The 14,520-nt window shown below is 35.7% G+C and overlaps 3 protein-coding genes across 3 annotated transcripts in view; 1 reads left to right on the top strand and 2 right to left on the bottom strand.

Moving 5' to 3' along the window:
* The window catches only part of LOC132109772 (serine/threonine-protein phosphatase 2A 55 kDa regulatory subunit B beta isoform-like), a 60,186-nt gene extending 58,652 nt beyond the window's left edge, over nt 1-1,534 (bottom strand). The window contains exon 1 of the mRNA XM_059516108.1: nt 1,178-1,534. Coding sequence (XP_059372091.1) covers nt 1,178-1,256 — 79 coding nt within the window. The 5' untranslated portion in view covers nt 1,257-1,534. The remainder of the gene's footprint in view (nt 1-1,177) is intronic.
* Nucleotides 1,535-6,051: 4,517 nt separating this feature from the next.
* Nucleotides 6,052-8,109, bottom strand: LOC132110158 (interleukin-17B-like). Its single transcript, XM_059516754.1, has 3 exons — nt 7,978-8,109; nt 7,568-7,887; nt 6,052-7,026 (listed from the first exon to the last, which is right to left on the bottom strand). The coding sequence occupies exons 1-3, from the start codon at nt 7,999-8,001 to the stop codon at nt 6,774-6,776; spliced, it is 597 nt and encodes a 198-aa protein (XP_059372737.1). The 5' UTR covers nt 8,002-8,109; the 3' UTR covers nt 6,052-6,773.
* A 3,129-nt stretch (nt 8,110-11,238) lies between these two features.
* On the top strand, nt 11,239-13,996 carry LOC132109773 (large ribosomal subunit protein uL24-like). The gene is made up of 4 exons (XM_059516110.1): nt 11,239-11,363; nt 12,067-12,239; nt 12,363-12,503; nt 13,827-13,996. The coding sequence occupies exons 2-4, from the start codon at nt 12,072-12,074 to the stop codon at nt 13,953-13,955; spliced, it is 438 nt and encodes a 145-aa protein (XP_059372093.1). The 5' UTR covers nt 11,239-11,363; nt 12,067-12,071; the 3' UTR covers nt 13,956-13,996.
* The last annotated feature ends 524 nt before the right edge of the window (nt 13,997-14,520 follow it).

Raw genomic sequence — 14,520 nt, forward strand, 5'->3', positions numbered from 1 at the left:
CCCTCTGTTGCATTAAATCTGACCACAGTGTCCGAAGAAATAATCTAACAATGATTTACAGTATCAGGCTGAGAAAGTGCAGCCTCAGGAACTGAGCCTGTTTTCATTCTTACACAACGCATATCAATAACAACACACAGATAATACAGTATTATTTTAATAGTCAATAATCTTTTTAAAAGCGAGTAGGGTCACATTTTCCTGTTTAACAGTTAAAAGCAACAGAGGGCAAAAGTAACTCAGACTTTTACGGTCAACAAGCTCTGCTATTCGACAGTGCTGTAAACATGATGTAGGGAACCCTGACCGGCACATTAAATGCCCACATACACAAGTGCTCACAAGGATGTTCCTTGGACCAGATTATAAGGCTTCCTCTATACAAATGAATTCAGGGTGTTTTATTTTACCAAATTTGCCAGTTTGACACAGAGTTGCATAACCAGACAATAAAAAAATCTGCTTTTATGATAAAAAAACTGTCATAAATACATAGAATGCAACTGCTGAGGAATTGGGAATTAAGAATTGTATTTATGTCAAAATGTGTTCCTTTGCTCTCTGAAAGATTAAATCTTGTATCCAACATCCAGCAATGTGAAAATGTATCTAGTATCCAACAATGATCATTATATAGCATAATCTACATAATCTTTCATCTACATCTTAACATCCAACTTCTTAGGACAAAACACACATCACTTGTATCTCAGTCCCTAATAATATCTGTATATATTCAAATCGACTATACTCCTGAGTCTGAGACTGAGAAACTTTACAACAATAAATAATACATGTAAAAAAAGGTTGCATGCCAGCTGTAATTATTTTGTATAAATGTACAAGGAAGTCTGAGACTAAATTACAACGGGACTTTCTGTTTAAACATGGACGTAGGGCTAAAAATAAATATTAAAGTTATTGCATAAATGAATGTGTGTGTGTATATATGCAATTACATGTGTGTATATATTATTTTCAATGAATAAAACTATAAAAAAATAAATCCCCACTCATTCTTGATCAAATACTACATCATAGAGTTGTAAAAATAAGCATTGATTATGATAAACATCCCTAGCACTTCCAGAAAGAAAGTTATGATTACGCAGCATCCTTCAGCCCGCTGTGACCCAGCAGAATCAGTGTCCAGCTGTCTGCGTGGATCGACTCTTACCTTCCGTGTGACAGCTCGAGGAGAGCAGGATGCTCGGAGGTCGGAAGAGGTAAGGCAGGTACCGGGAGAAACATTTCATCTTTCTTTCGTCTGTTTTCCTTTGGGAGGATCCTTTCCCACCATCCGCGCCGCGATGACAGCAGACCCGGACCGGAGGAGGGATGCTGCTGCTGCTCGCTGGATGCGTGCGGAGTTACAGCAGCATCCTAAACACTTCTCACGCGCGTGTCACGAAGACGTGCTGTGTGCATCCTCGCAGTTCATCATGTTTTCCTCCCAGAAGGACGGAAGGCTGAGCTGTTTTCCTGAGCTTCGGTTGGGAGGGGCGGTGATGAGGCCAGTTACACTGTCGTTAAATGGACATTTCCCCTCTGACCAGAAAAAGTACTGCGCACAGCAGACTGATATCAGAGCTTTATTTAGACGCTCGAAGCTGGCCATGAAATCATCCTCATGTTTATCAGTGAGACTTTAAACTTTTTGCTGTTCAATTTAAAGCTGTCCAATAGCGCCGTCTAATGGTTCTCATGCTCTATAATATAGCTAGGCTAAATAAACATTATATTAATATTCAATCAATTTAAGGTTATGTTGATTTATTTTTGAAAAGAGCCTGTAAGGATGGAAGTGCAGTGGGTGCAACTGATTGTACTGTTTTTTTTCCCCTTTTTTTCTGTGTTTTTTTTTTACAAAATCTGAAAAAAAAAAAAAATTTACAGAGAGGGAAAAACGTTCAATATAAAATCCATGAGTTGTAAAAATCAATTGATCTAGGATCTAAAGTGCGTGCCATTGTAATGACTGCTAATCACAGCTTCGTTTTCGCATTATGCTATGTTCTGAACGCCATACATTTAGGTTACAAACACATTGTTTTGAAATGTTTTTAAACTCGTTGACTTGTTTAGTTTTCGTGTAGTGATTCTAACGTTATGTAAAGGTTACAGAAAACAACATTTTCTCTCAGTATTGTGATAATCAATTGCAAATAACATCGTAAGGATGTCAAGAGAATATTGTTCTGAACGTTTTCTCGCAACATTATGAGAATGTACAGTATACCAAATAGGTTATTACAGTTTTCTCAGTCGCTTTGGTACATTTCTCGGATCATCCTTGAGGTTTGCAAAACAGTAAGTGCATTTCTCAAAACAACTCGTACAAATAGCAAAACACCATGGATTACCTGCAAAAGCCAGTCTCTTGCTCAAAATCCTTAGTTCATCTCTCAAAAATAAATATATGTGTCAATGAACATGTCAGTGCCATCAGAATGACAAGTCCTTGTGTCATAGTTTACGGATAAGACCTGTTGTCCTGTTGTCAATATAACAGGGTTCTCTGGAGGGATGTTCTGATGTAAACTATGGCAACATTTTGTATGAGTTAGGCTACTGTTTCGAACATTATGCCATATGCTTATCATTTCAAAAGTACACATTTACACATTACTGTATGTGTGGTATCGACTGAAAGAGACTGGATTGAATTCCCAGTTACACTTTTACTAGTGGTCTGGCCAAAAAAAACCTTTACAATGCCATTGTGATATAGAAAAGGAAAAAGAAATATGGGCACAAAGATAAAAATAAGTCCATTTTCAGAATGTGTAACTCTTGTGTTGTCCTCTGTCTATACAGTATACTGTAAGCTTTGGTTTTATTGGTTTATCATCTACATTCTCTTCATTAGTAAAGATTCACTTGCACAATTCATGTCAAATTGACAAAAAGTAATAATAATGTGTACAAAATATAAATAAAAAGTGTGCTTGGCAGTTTATGACAACTTGATTAACCATTTTGCATTTAATGACTTATACGATGAACTAAAGTCTAGATGTTTTGAGGGGTAAGACTATTGCACAGAAAATTGTATAATACATTTTAAGCAACATGATATTAGCAACTGATAATGTAGGAAACCGCCGATAAATGTGCGTAATCAATTGCATGAATGTACAAAAGCAATCGCAACTTGTTCAAAAGAATGAGAAACTGGTTATATGATGTGTATAAATGACTAGATGATGTGGAGGTTGTACAAGTAGTTTTGAGAATTTCATTTCTGATTTGAGAAATGCACCAAAGTGACTGAGAAAAACTGTAACAGCCTAAAGTTATACAAACGTTTTGTCCTAACATTTGTATAACTTTAAAAAAATGTTAGTGACAGTTATGAGAAAGTTCCCTGTTTTAGCCTAGCATGAAACAAACTACCAGAGTAAAACTAATAGGCCTAGACTAGTAGCAAAAACATTAACTAAACAATCTAAAAATACAACAAAATACCTGAATGCACTGACAACATTATATAGTACTATAAAAACAGTACTATAAAAAAATATAATCAGTTGTGACTTATCTGGGAACATCATTTTATGTTTTTCACAATAAATTAAAATGTGACTTGTACTTTATAGGCTCTCAGAAACAAAAGGTACAAAAGGTATCACTGATACCTTTTTTCAAAAGATACAATTTTGTACCCCTGAAAGGTGCATATTTCTACCTTAAAAGTATACATATTGTCTAAAGTTTAGACATTAGAACCCTTTTAAAAGGTACCGCCACAGTGACAGCTTTTACACCTTTTTTTCTGAAAGTGTACTTAGCTTCGACCTAAAAGGCTTTTGCAATATTTCGCTGTAAAAATACATGTATTGTCTTGTTAAATGTAATATATTCAAATATATTCAATTTGAGTGGCCAGTGTCCACAATTTCAGTAGATCATATATTTTAGCATTACATTTTGTTTTAAATGATATATTGCCATTGTTTTGTTTTGCAGTTTATATGTACTGTTTATGAGTTAATTGCATCATATTTGTTTCTACTTTGTTTAATATGCACAGAGGTCACACTTAGAATCAGGGACCATCTGCTTAATCAAACTCAGTCTAAAAGTGGTATGGGCATGCAATTCTCTTGTTAACTCATTAAACAGAAACATATGTCATAATTCTGATACTGAACAAACACTTAGATTATTGTTTATTTATTTATTTGGACAAATGGCACCCGACCCCCCCAGTGCAAATGTGAAGATTCATGTATGATATTTGGTGACGGAGATCACACACTGAGTAGTCAGCGAGAGCGGCCAGTGTCTCTGAGAACAGGTGCCATCTGTGCTGGTCCCCCGGGTATCAGCATATCAAAATATCAAAGAGTTCACTCTCACCAACCATCCCTCTCTCTCTCTAGCTCTCCTCCTACTCTCTGACACACGCTGCCTGACTCACTGTTGGGAACTCACGCTGGCGTCTTTTTTTAAGAAAGCACTAAAACCTCAATGAATATTTATGAGCCACAAGAGCTTCTAAATATAGACTGACAGTCCTGGATATATTGAATCCGAAAAGCTGAAATAATGGTTGCCTGCAGATTTGTGTTGTTATATAGTACAGAGCTATAAAAAGGACATGCATCAGTCCAGCTGCAATTTGCAATTTTGTGCATGTTTCAGTGAATAGGTAAATGGATTATTCTGCTTGCCACTCAATTAACTAGTAGTCTTGTCTTATTCACAGACATTCTTCAAATTATGAGTGTAGACATTTGAATGATTAGGCCTAATTTCTGAGTTTTATATTTTGGCTCAAAACAATATTTCATACTCAGTAATATCTTGGCAAGCAGGCTATAATGTCACATCCACGCTCTTGAAAAAGATGGATCCACGCTCTTTTAGAAGATGGGAAAATCTTAAAAGTTCAGTGTTTTCTCAAACATTTCACTGCATAAAGTGTAACAATTATTGAGTATGTGTGTGTGTGTGTGTGTATAAAATAATGTAATAAAGTTTATAACAGTAAGGAATAAAAACTACATTTGCAATTATGAATTTATGTGAAAATATATTCTCAAAATGTTTCTATCCATTTGTGCTCAATTGTACTTAAATTGGTAAAACAATGTGCTTTTTAATAAACGTTTTAATAATTTGATTTGTCAATATAAAATAATAATAATAATATAATAATATCTAAATAATTAATCAATGTAAAAGCCATTTATAGAATTTGATGACATTTTTAATATAATCACTTTAAAATAGTATACTTAAGTAAAAAAGTTTGTAACATTAAAATACCCAACTGAGCGTTGAAAGTAATCACTGAGAGTGCATCGTTGTCCAGATGTCTGTCAGCTCCTACCTTCTGCTGCTGTCACCTCCGATGGACCCTTCACCTGCACCAAGCACCAGATTCGCTCACCTGGACCGCGTCCTTCTCGCAATCAAACAACAGTAATAGTCAGATAAAAAGTCAAGTTTTTCAGCTGAAGATTATCTGTCATCTCATCAGCCAAACACATACCGGGCATGATGCGTCCTTCTCCTGTATTTTGTCTATTAGCAAGTCTACTGTTCCTCGCTGATCACTAATGTTATTGAGAAGATGATGCAGGACTCGGCTCTTCGAGTCCTGCTGATGGCGCACATGAGACCAGAAACTGAAATGTCTTGTTTTCATTTTAATGTAGGCTTTCGTCCTAATGTGTTATTGTTTGTAAGGTCATTCCCACTCCCCATTCACATAGCAAAATATCACTTTGAGTCGTGTTTAAGATGAAGAACATATACATTTAGGCCTATTAAATATAATAAACACAAGCTTAACTTCCCTCATTATGTCAAGAACTTGCAATCATTTGAATCAGGAAATCATAATAATAATTAAAAAAATGCAAATTGGGTATTGTGTGTCACTAAACGTTGACTTCAGTTAAAAGCTGGCACGAAGCAATAATTAGGCTATATAGCCTATGAAATTTAGAATTATGGCATTTCTTAAAAGCACACCGAGAAAAAAAATCCAGTGAATTTGTTTATTTATTTATGTTTCGTATAATTTATTTACGGTAAAGACACGATGATTTTGTCAGTTCTCGATTTGCAAATATGTAGCCTACAATAACAAACTGAAAATAACTAGGATATAGGCTATATTTTGGGAAAATAAGAGAAAAATAGTAAATAAAATATTTATTTAAAGTATTTTAAAGTTGTGTCATTAGGTTATGTGTCAACCCCGTTACCATCCCCACATTAAAATGAAAGAAAAAAACAACAACAACAACAACAACATTACATCATAAAAGTATGCGTCTCCTCTTTCTCTCACTGCATTTTGGTCAGGAGAGGGCGATCTTAAAAAAAACCCTGATAAATTTGTGCCAAACCAAAGGACATTATAGAAATATGGCTACTGTAGATATATCAGCATTAAATTATCTTTCTTTCATAAAAATACTGTACAGTTCCATAACGTAATGCAACTATATTATCTGCGAACTGTGAACTTTGATAGGCTACTTTTTAAAGGCAAAGCTTAAACCCCATTATAAGCTTATAACTAGCTACCCTATACTATTATACTACATATCTTTTTCACTTTTAATTTGTGTTGCACAATGTAAGGTATTAATACTTAACAATGTTAAATGTTAAAAATCTTAAATAAAATCACCTTTTCAAAATAGAAAAGGCGCCTGCACAGCCATCTCACTCAACAGAAAATCATAATATTCACAATTTGGATCCGGTCTTATTTGCAGTAAAACAGGCTGAAATATGTCGGTTCCACTCAGCTAGCCCACGATGCACGTGCATCCCACGGCGATGCTCTCAACCACCGATCTGTAACGGGGAACGCAATTCTTCTGCTTCGTCGGTTTCCTGGTTGGCCGATGGCACAGCAGTCTGCGCACGGGGATCTTGGCGTGGATGAGGGCGCTGGTCATGGTGCGATCCTCCTGCATTGTGAATGGATTGATGCAGCCCTCACACGAGCACACGGCCTCCGGGATGTCCACTGGTTTACGGGACTCATCGTGATTGATTCTGCCCAAAGACATTCAATAAATGGCATAAATTAGGTAAAAGACAGGCCTTTACACTACTACTCAAAAGTTTGGGGTTGGTAAAATTAGTTTTTCCTATTTGCTCACCAAAGTTGCATTTATTTGATCAAAGTAAAAACTACTATTGTGAATTTTTTTTTTAATTTTAAATAACTAATATATATATATATATACAAATTGTAAATGGTTCCTGCACAGCAAAGCTGGGGCAGTATTTGAAAGCTTAACATTTTATTTATCAGGGATGCATAAGATAATCATTTATAATGTTACAAATAACATTTGTTTAAAATAAATGCTGTTATTTAAAGTTCTATTCTAATCCTGAAACTTGCCTGACACTGAAGACTCTTATGTATTAACTTCATTCTTCAATATGAAGCATGTTTTTAAAGTATTTATTAAACAGGGCTTTGAGGTCTCTCAATCTTTGATCAGAACATAGGGGTTAAATAATGATAATGTTCATAATGTTTGAATTTCAAAGATGAAACTAACAATGAACTCCATAATATACTCACCTGTAGGACCAGGGAGAAAGGCTGCGACTGTTTGACATCCAAAGTTTGCGATCCACCACACATTTGTTTACGGATAAATTGGGATTGTTTCGGACCTGAGACACCATATCCTCGATACTCTTGTCAAAGTCAATTTCAACAGCACCAGGCATCACTCCTGATTCTGGACCTGTCATCATCGGATCTGGGGAGATTTTGATAGAAGAGGCATTCCGGCGAACATGAGACTCCAGTTTCCGTCTCCGAGACTTTCCTTCTCTACTTCTGTTCTTTGTGTCAGTGGGCATAAACAGGTTCCACACTATCAGGAACATGAACACCTACAATATGAGGCATTAAGTAAAGGTTTTAATTTATATTCTCATAATGCTTTTTCGAGTAATCAAATATTTCCATTTTATGTGACTCACCTTATTCAATATATTTTTCCACATTGTTTTCAGTCAGACTGCAATAAGTTGTCACATTTGTCTCCTTGCTGTATATGTATTGAATGGAAGGTGCGTGGGATTACTCATACTGAAGTGTCACGCCTCACACTGACACAGTAGCCTACAGGGACACACCTGAACCAAACAGTTCAAGGTGGGGCCACATCAAAATATATAGCTATATACAAAAATAATCCTATTCTGTTACCATCACCAACACATTAGATAGACAGACACAATTAAATAGATAGATAGATAGATAGATAGATAGATAGACAGACAGACAGACAGACAGACAGACAGACAGACAGATATATATATATATATATAATAGACAGACAGACAGACAGACAGATAGATAGATAGATAGATAGATAGATAGATAGATAGATAGATAGATAGATAGACAGACAGACAGACAGACAGACAGACAGACAGACAGACAGACAGACAGACAGACAGATAGATAGATAGATAGATAGATAGATAGATAGATAGATAGATAGATAGAGAGAGAGACAGACAGACAGACAGACAGAGAGACAGACAGATATATATATATAATAGACAGACAGACAGAGAGAGAGACAGAGAGATAGATAGATAGATAGATAGATAGATAGATAGATAGATAGATAGATAGATAGATATATAGATAGATGATAGATAGATAGATAGATAGATAGATAGATAGATAGATAGATAGATAGATAGATAGATAGATAGATAGATAGATAGATAGATAGATAGATAGATAGATAGATAGATAGACAGACAGAAAATATAATTGGGAGAAGTTGTGGCCTAATGGTTAGAGATTCAGATTTGTTTATCCAAATGTTGCGAGTTCGAGTCTCGGGCCGGCAGGGATTGTCGGTAGGGGGAGTGAATGTACAGCGCTCTCCCTCCACTTTAATACCATGACTGAGGTGCCCTTGAGCAAGGCACCGAACCACCATCAGCTCCCCGGGCATCGCAGCATAACTAGCTGCCCACTGCTCTCTGTATGTGTTCACTGCTGTGTGTGTGAGCACTTTGGATTGGTTAAATGCAGAGCATGAACCCAGAGTATGGGTCACCATAATTGGCTGTTTGTCATGTCACTCACTTACTGTAGATAAGAAACCTCTACTTCAACAAATTCACCAACGTAAAACATAACAAATAGAGGTACTATTAGGAGAGGGACAGACAGCAGCACTTGTTGCAAGATATGTGTGGATGTGCCACATGCAGCCACAGTCTGAGAGACAGCAGGTGTGTGTGTGTGTGTGTGTGAGAGAGAGAGAGAGAGAGAGAGAGAGAGAGAGAGAGAGAGAGAGAGAGAAAGACAGCAGGTGAATGTGTGTGTTGTGTCTGACATCAGTGTGTTACCCTACTGTCCACCACAGTGATTCTTAGTATGTTTGTGTGTTTCTATGTAAGTTAAAGATGTGGTATAAAATGTTCACACGTTATAATTTGTTATAGATAGAGGCAGACAGACAGACAGACAAGCAGGCAGATATATATATAGATAGATAGATAGATAGATAGATAGATAGATAGATAGATAGATAGATAGATAGATAGATAGATAGATAGATAGATAGATAGATAGTAAGTTAGTCATTAGTTAAAAGAGAGTGTATTCTAACAAGGTTACAGGTGCATGAAAGGTTTTCAATAGAATTTTGTCCAATTTCACAGAACACTTACCTTTGTACCTTTGTTGTTTTCATGTGTCTATTCAATGGTATGCACTCAAAAGATCCTTTTTATTCTTAAGTCCCAAAGCCCATAGAGAACAAACGACCAGACAGAGCTTTATGCACCTTAGACCCATTCTGTAAACCAAACTACAGGCTAAAGAACGCTGTCTACAGCTACAGATTTGGTCAATCCATGTTTTGCCCTGATCTGGCTCATTCAATGCTATATTCATTTTCACAATGGATGCCATTGAGTGGTGTAAAAGAACACCTGCTTGCATGACATGTCAGGGCAGTGTAGAAGACCTGCAGTTTCAAAGAAAACAGTTGTGGCAAACTGTGTTTTGCTATTTTTGAAGGTTGGTTGGACAAAAGCCAAAAAAACAGACACATAATATTGTGTTGAATAAGAACTGTTTTCAAATTCATTGTCAAATATATCATTCTAATAAAATGATTAGTGTCTCAGATGTGCCTTCTTTCTTCTTCTGTGTAACCTTTTGACAAAGGAAGTCCCTAGGATTTTTCTTTTAACTAAAGCACCTGTGAAACTTCACAAGAAATTATGTTGTTTTGGAGTGAATAAAAGCCAGCAAGATTATTACTTTGTTAAACAGATATTCCACCCAAAAAAGACAAATCTGTCAATATTTACTCACCTTAATGTCATTCTAAACTTATACGACTTTCTTTTTTTTCCTCTGGAACATAAATAATAAGATATTGTGAGGAATGTAATTAAATAGTTTCTGTTTCCACTGACTTTCATTGTATGAATAAAAAAAAAAAAAAAATACAATGGAAGTCAATGGGAACCGAAACTGTTTGGGAAACATTCTTCTGTATATTCTTTTGTGTTTTACAGAGAATGAAATGCATAAAGGTTTGAAATGATATGAGGGTGAGTATAAATGATGTCAGGAGGCAAATATTAATGTTTATTTGCAATATTATTGGTGCATGGCAATTCATGACATGCTTTATGTTTTTGCTTGGTGAAATTCTAAGATTGATAAGTGCTGCAAAGTCGGATTCAAGCTGTGGAATATAGCATGTTTCTATCTTGGTGGTCCACCAGCTAATCATCTTGTACCAGATATTACACGGCTTGGACCAGTGATAAATCAGCTACCACCTTCCAAAGCACAGCTAGCAGCTTAAACTGGACTTACAACAAGCAACACTATAATAAAGACATAAACTGAGCACTGAGAATTGATCACTTTTGCTGTAGCAAACAACCTGTAAAATAATTAAAGGACTAGCAACTGACTGCTTATTCCCCTGATTTTATATGTATCAATTTCACCTGTTTTTATTTTATTGTATTATTTATTGTATTATTATTTTTATATTTTAAAGATAAGATTTTTTATCAGGAAACTTAATTCCTGGAGTAAAAGATCATCCCGTCCACTTATTTAAAGCGAATCATATTTTATACCATTATATTCGATGATATATGTTTCTCATATAGCCTACTTCATTCAGTGAAATGAATGTTCATTTGTTTGTACTCTATGACCCTGCTACAAAACCAAAGAGTACGGAAAACTGACAGTTACTTTGAAATCCCGTTCTATCCATGATCTCGCGAGATTTGCGCTACAACTAAATCTGGCGGAAGTGGTTCTAGAGTCTCTTTTCCGGCGGCCATAGCGACAAGTCGGCAGGGTAAGCGAAGATTGCTAAAGCATTTCTTAAACATCCTTCGCCATCCTCGTGGATCTTTTGTCATCAAAGTTTAAAACACCCATTATCGCTACACGATATCCCCATTTTTACTCTAGATGTATTATTTTATACGCACGGTGCGACATCTCGGTGGATTTAGTCGCCAAAGCTTAGCCAGTGGCAGCTATAAGGAGCTTTGCTTTGCTCCTTCCCGTGTGGATGGCTGCATTTTTGGCCAAAACATAAGTCCGTGTTTTCCTTTTGTGCGTGTTCTGTGTTGCGTATAAACGCTCTTCAAACAGCTCAAATATGGGAACTTTAAAGCTGTGCTTGCGTATAGTGTCATGTCAAGTTGAAATAAGTAGTTAACAGCAGTACCACGAGCTGTTGAATATGCTTTTCTAATAACTAACGTTAATTACACAATGTGTTAGCCAGACATAAATGGCAAGCTTTGAGCGTGTTATTGCTTGTAATATTGGTTATGTAGTATCACTACTGAATTGTCCTTTGAGAGACGTGCCGAAGTGTATCAAACAAACCCAAGTTAGTGTCGGTGAAGCTGGAGACGGGTTCATTCTTCTACAAACCTTTCTAGTGTGTTGAATGTGGCTTTTTTGCAACCCAAATACAATGTAGACTTATTTAACAGATGTTTCTTTTTTTAATTCAAATTGAATGTGAATTGTCCTTTCTTTAACAGCCATCATGAAGCTCAATAAATTTGTGACCTCCTCCCGGCGCAAGAACCGCAAGAGGCATTTCAATGCCCCTTCACACATCCGCAGGAAGATCATGTCCTCCCCTCTGTCCAAAGAGCTCCGCCAGAAGTACAACGCGAGATCCATGCCCATTCGCAAGGATGATGAGGTCCAGGTGAGGACATTCCCAGTTCCTAACTGGTCAATATTACAGTCTGATGTAAATAAATGTTTAGTATAGTACTTGTCACCTTACTTGGCGTAACATTCCTTGCTTTATTTTTTCTCTCATAACCAGGTTGTCAGGGGACACTACAAAGGCCAGCAGATTGGCAAAGTAGTCCAGGTCTACAGGAAGAAGTATGTTATTTACATCGAGCGTGTTCAGCGTGAAAAGGCCAATGGCACCACAGTCCATGTTGGCATCCACCCCAGCAAGGTATATTTTATATCCAGATGTTTGCTTGCATGCTAAACATGAGATATCAGTGTCATTGAAGAAAATAACTTGTGGTTGTCCTACATCTAGAAAGCTCTAATATTTGATGCATTTAAAGAGGTTTTAGTGTAAATGCTGTGGAATAATTGATTTTGTTCTGTAAGACTTTACGCCAGCTAGTAAACATGTCTAACACATTCTGATTTGACCTAAAGGGCAATATTAAATGCATAAAATCTATATTAAATGTGCATAATTACTTTAATAAACGTCATTGTCAGTAGAGTTTGGAACTTCATGTGTTGGACACAATATAGAAATTTTTACTCTTATGGAAAAGGTCCATTGCCAACAGTGATGCTTTTATCCAAAGCAACTTGCGTTGCATTTGACACACATTTTACCAATTGTTCAATTGCCTTGGAAACAAACTCTTGACCTTTACATTGGTAGCACTGAAGCTTCAGGTAAATCTAATTTTAAGGTAGACCATGAAGTCTAGAACTAGTTTTACTGCATCACAACAAACTTTTGTGCTGCTGAATTGTCATGCCTCTTTTGGATTGAATACACATTTCCTGACACTTGTCTGATAGTAATGGTAACTGTCTTAACAGTTTCTTGATTGGTGATATGCATGATATTTTAATTGTCCAAATATGCATATTTATAGTTATCATGGATTACGTTGGGTTGAAGTCTGATTTGTTCTTATTGATTTGCCAATGTTACCAATTTGCAAATGCATAAGCATGCAGAATCGCATTTGTTAATTGTAGTAGAGTTAAAGACTCTTCAAACAGCTTTGTACTGTTACAGTGTTAGTAGTATATGGAAATGAACAGCGTGTCCTCTTTCAGTGAAGTGAAGTGAAAAAAGTGATATTTTCATCACTGCACGCAGATATACCTGTGTTTGTCAGCAAAAGTCTGCCTGATAATGTGGTTGTCTTTTTTTTTTTTTTTTTTTTTTTACTACATATTGAACATTTGAATTGCATTTGTATTCCTTGTATTCATTTTGTATTCCAAAATCAAAAGTTCTTTATAGCAGAAGAAAATGGCACAGCCCTTTGTCTGTTTTCTCTAGTCACGTAGCACTAATTAAAAAAAACTAATCTTATCAGCTGTAAATTACCTAGAAAACATTCAATCCATGATTAAAATCCAAACTATATTACTGAAATGCAAATGCAATTAACAATTAAATGCTTTTAAACATCTTAACTGTTATAGCTGATGTAATTATTTTTGATCAATTTTATATTTTGTGCTATTTTATGTTGATGGAAATGTTAATAAAATGAATCTTTTTGTTGTTCAGGTGGTGATCACCAGGCTAAAGCTTGACAAGGATCGCAAGAAGATCCTTGAGCGCAAGGCCAAGTCCCGACAGGACCTAAAGGGGAAGGGCAAATACAAGGAGGAGACCATTGAGAAAATGCAGGAGTGAAATGATTCCTTTGCTAACAATAAAAGACTGTAAAAACCTGACATTTCTGTGCTTTCATCTTTTATATAAATGTGATGCTTTTGTTTGATATGGCAGTGCTGTTACCAAATTGAACTTGTAATGAGAGCATTTGGATTTAAGCTTGGCTTTAGTGGTATCAATGTTTATTTATATAACATCTGAAAATCACAGTTTGAGCAATAGCTGGTTTCTAAACAGAAAAATTAGATCGGGGGAAATTGAAAACTACTTCCTATATAGCCACTTGTTTAACTGATGGGTGTTGTCAAAAATATGGAAATTTTAAAGTTGTGTCTTACAGGCCCTAAATAGTAAAGCATATCTTTATAGTAAATATTTCTATATTTCTTTTCTAATTACAAATTACTGGAAATGTGCCAAAGAAACTGGCAATTTAGAGAATTTCCCACAGTGTTTCAGTGTCATTGGTATACAAAATGTTATATTTTGAGTTTTAATTTGAAGAGGTTATTTTTATTATTTCTTTAGTCTTATTTACATTTTAAAATATGTTTTATATTTAAATGTATAAAGTAAATTAAAG

This window comes from Carassius carassius, chromosome 29 (assembly GCF_963082965.1).
Source record: "Carassius carassius chromosome 29, fCarCar2.1, whole genome shotgun sequence".
NCBI lineage: Eukaryota > Metazoa > Chordata > Actinopteri > Cypriniformes > Cyprinidae > Carassius > Carassius carassius.

Coding starts and splice junctions, on each gene's coding strand:
- LOC132110158 (XM_059516754.1), bottom strand. CDS start 8,001: ATGTGGAAAAATATATTGAATAAG. Junction 7,888..7,977: donor GGAAAAATATATTGAATAAG/GTGAGTCACATA, acceptor CTCATATTGTAG/GTGTTCATGTTCCTGATAGT. Junction 7,027..7,567: donor CTTTCTCCCTGGTCCTACAG/GTGAGTATATTA, acceptor GTCTTTGGGCAG/AATCAATCACGATGAGTCCC.
- LOC132109773 (XM_059516110.1), top strand. CDS start 12,072: ATGAAGCTCAATAAATTTGTGACCTCCTCCCGGCGCAAGAACCGCAAG. Junction 12,240..12,362: donor GCAAGGATGATGAGGTCCAG/GTGAGGACATTC, acceptor TCTCATAACCAG/GTTGTCAGGGGACACTACAA. Junction 12,504..13,826: donor TTGGCATCCACCCCAGCAAG/GTATATTTTATA, acceptor TTTGTTGTTCAG/GTGGTGATCACCAGGCTAAA.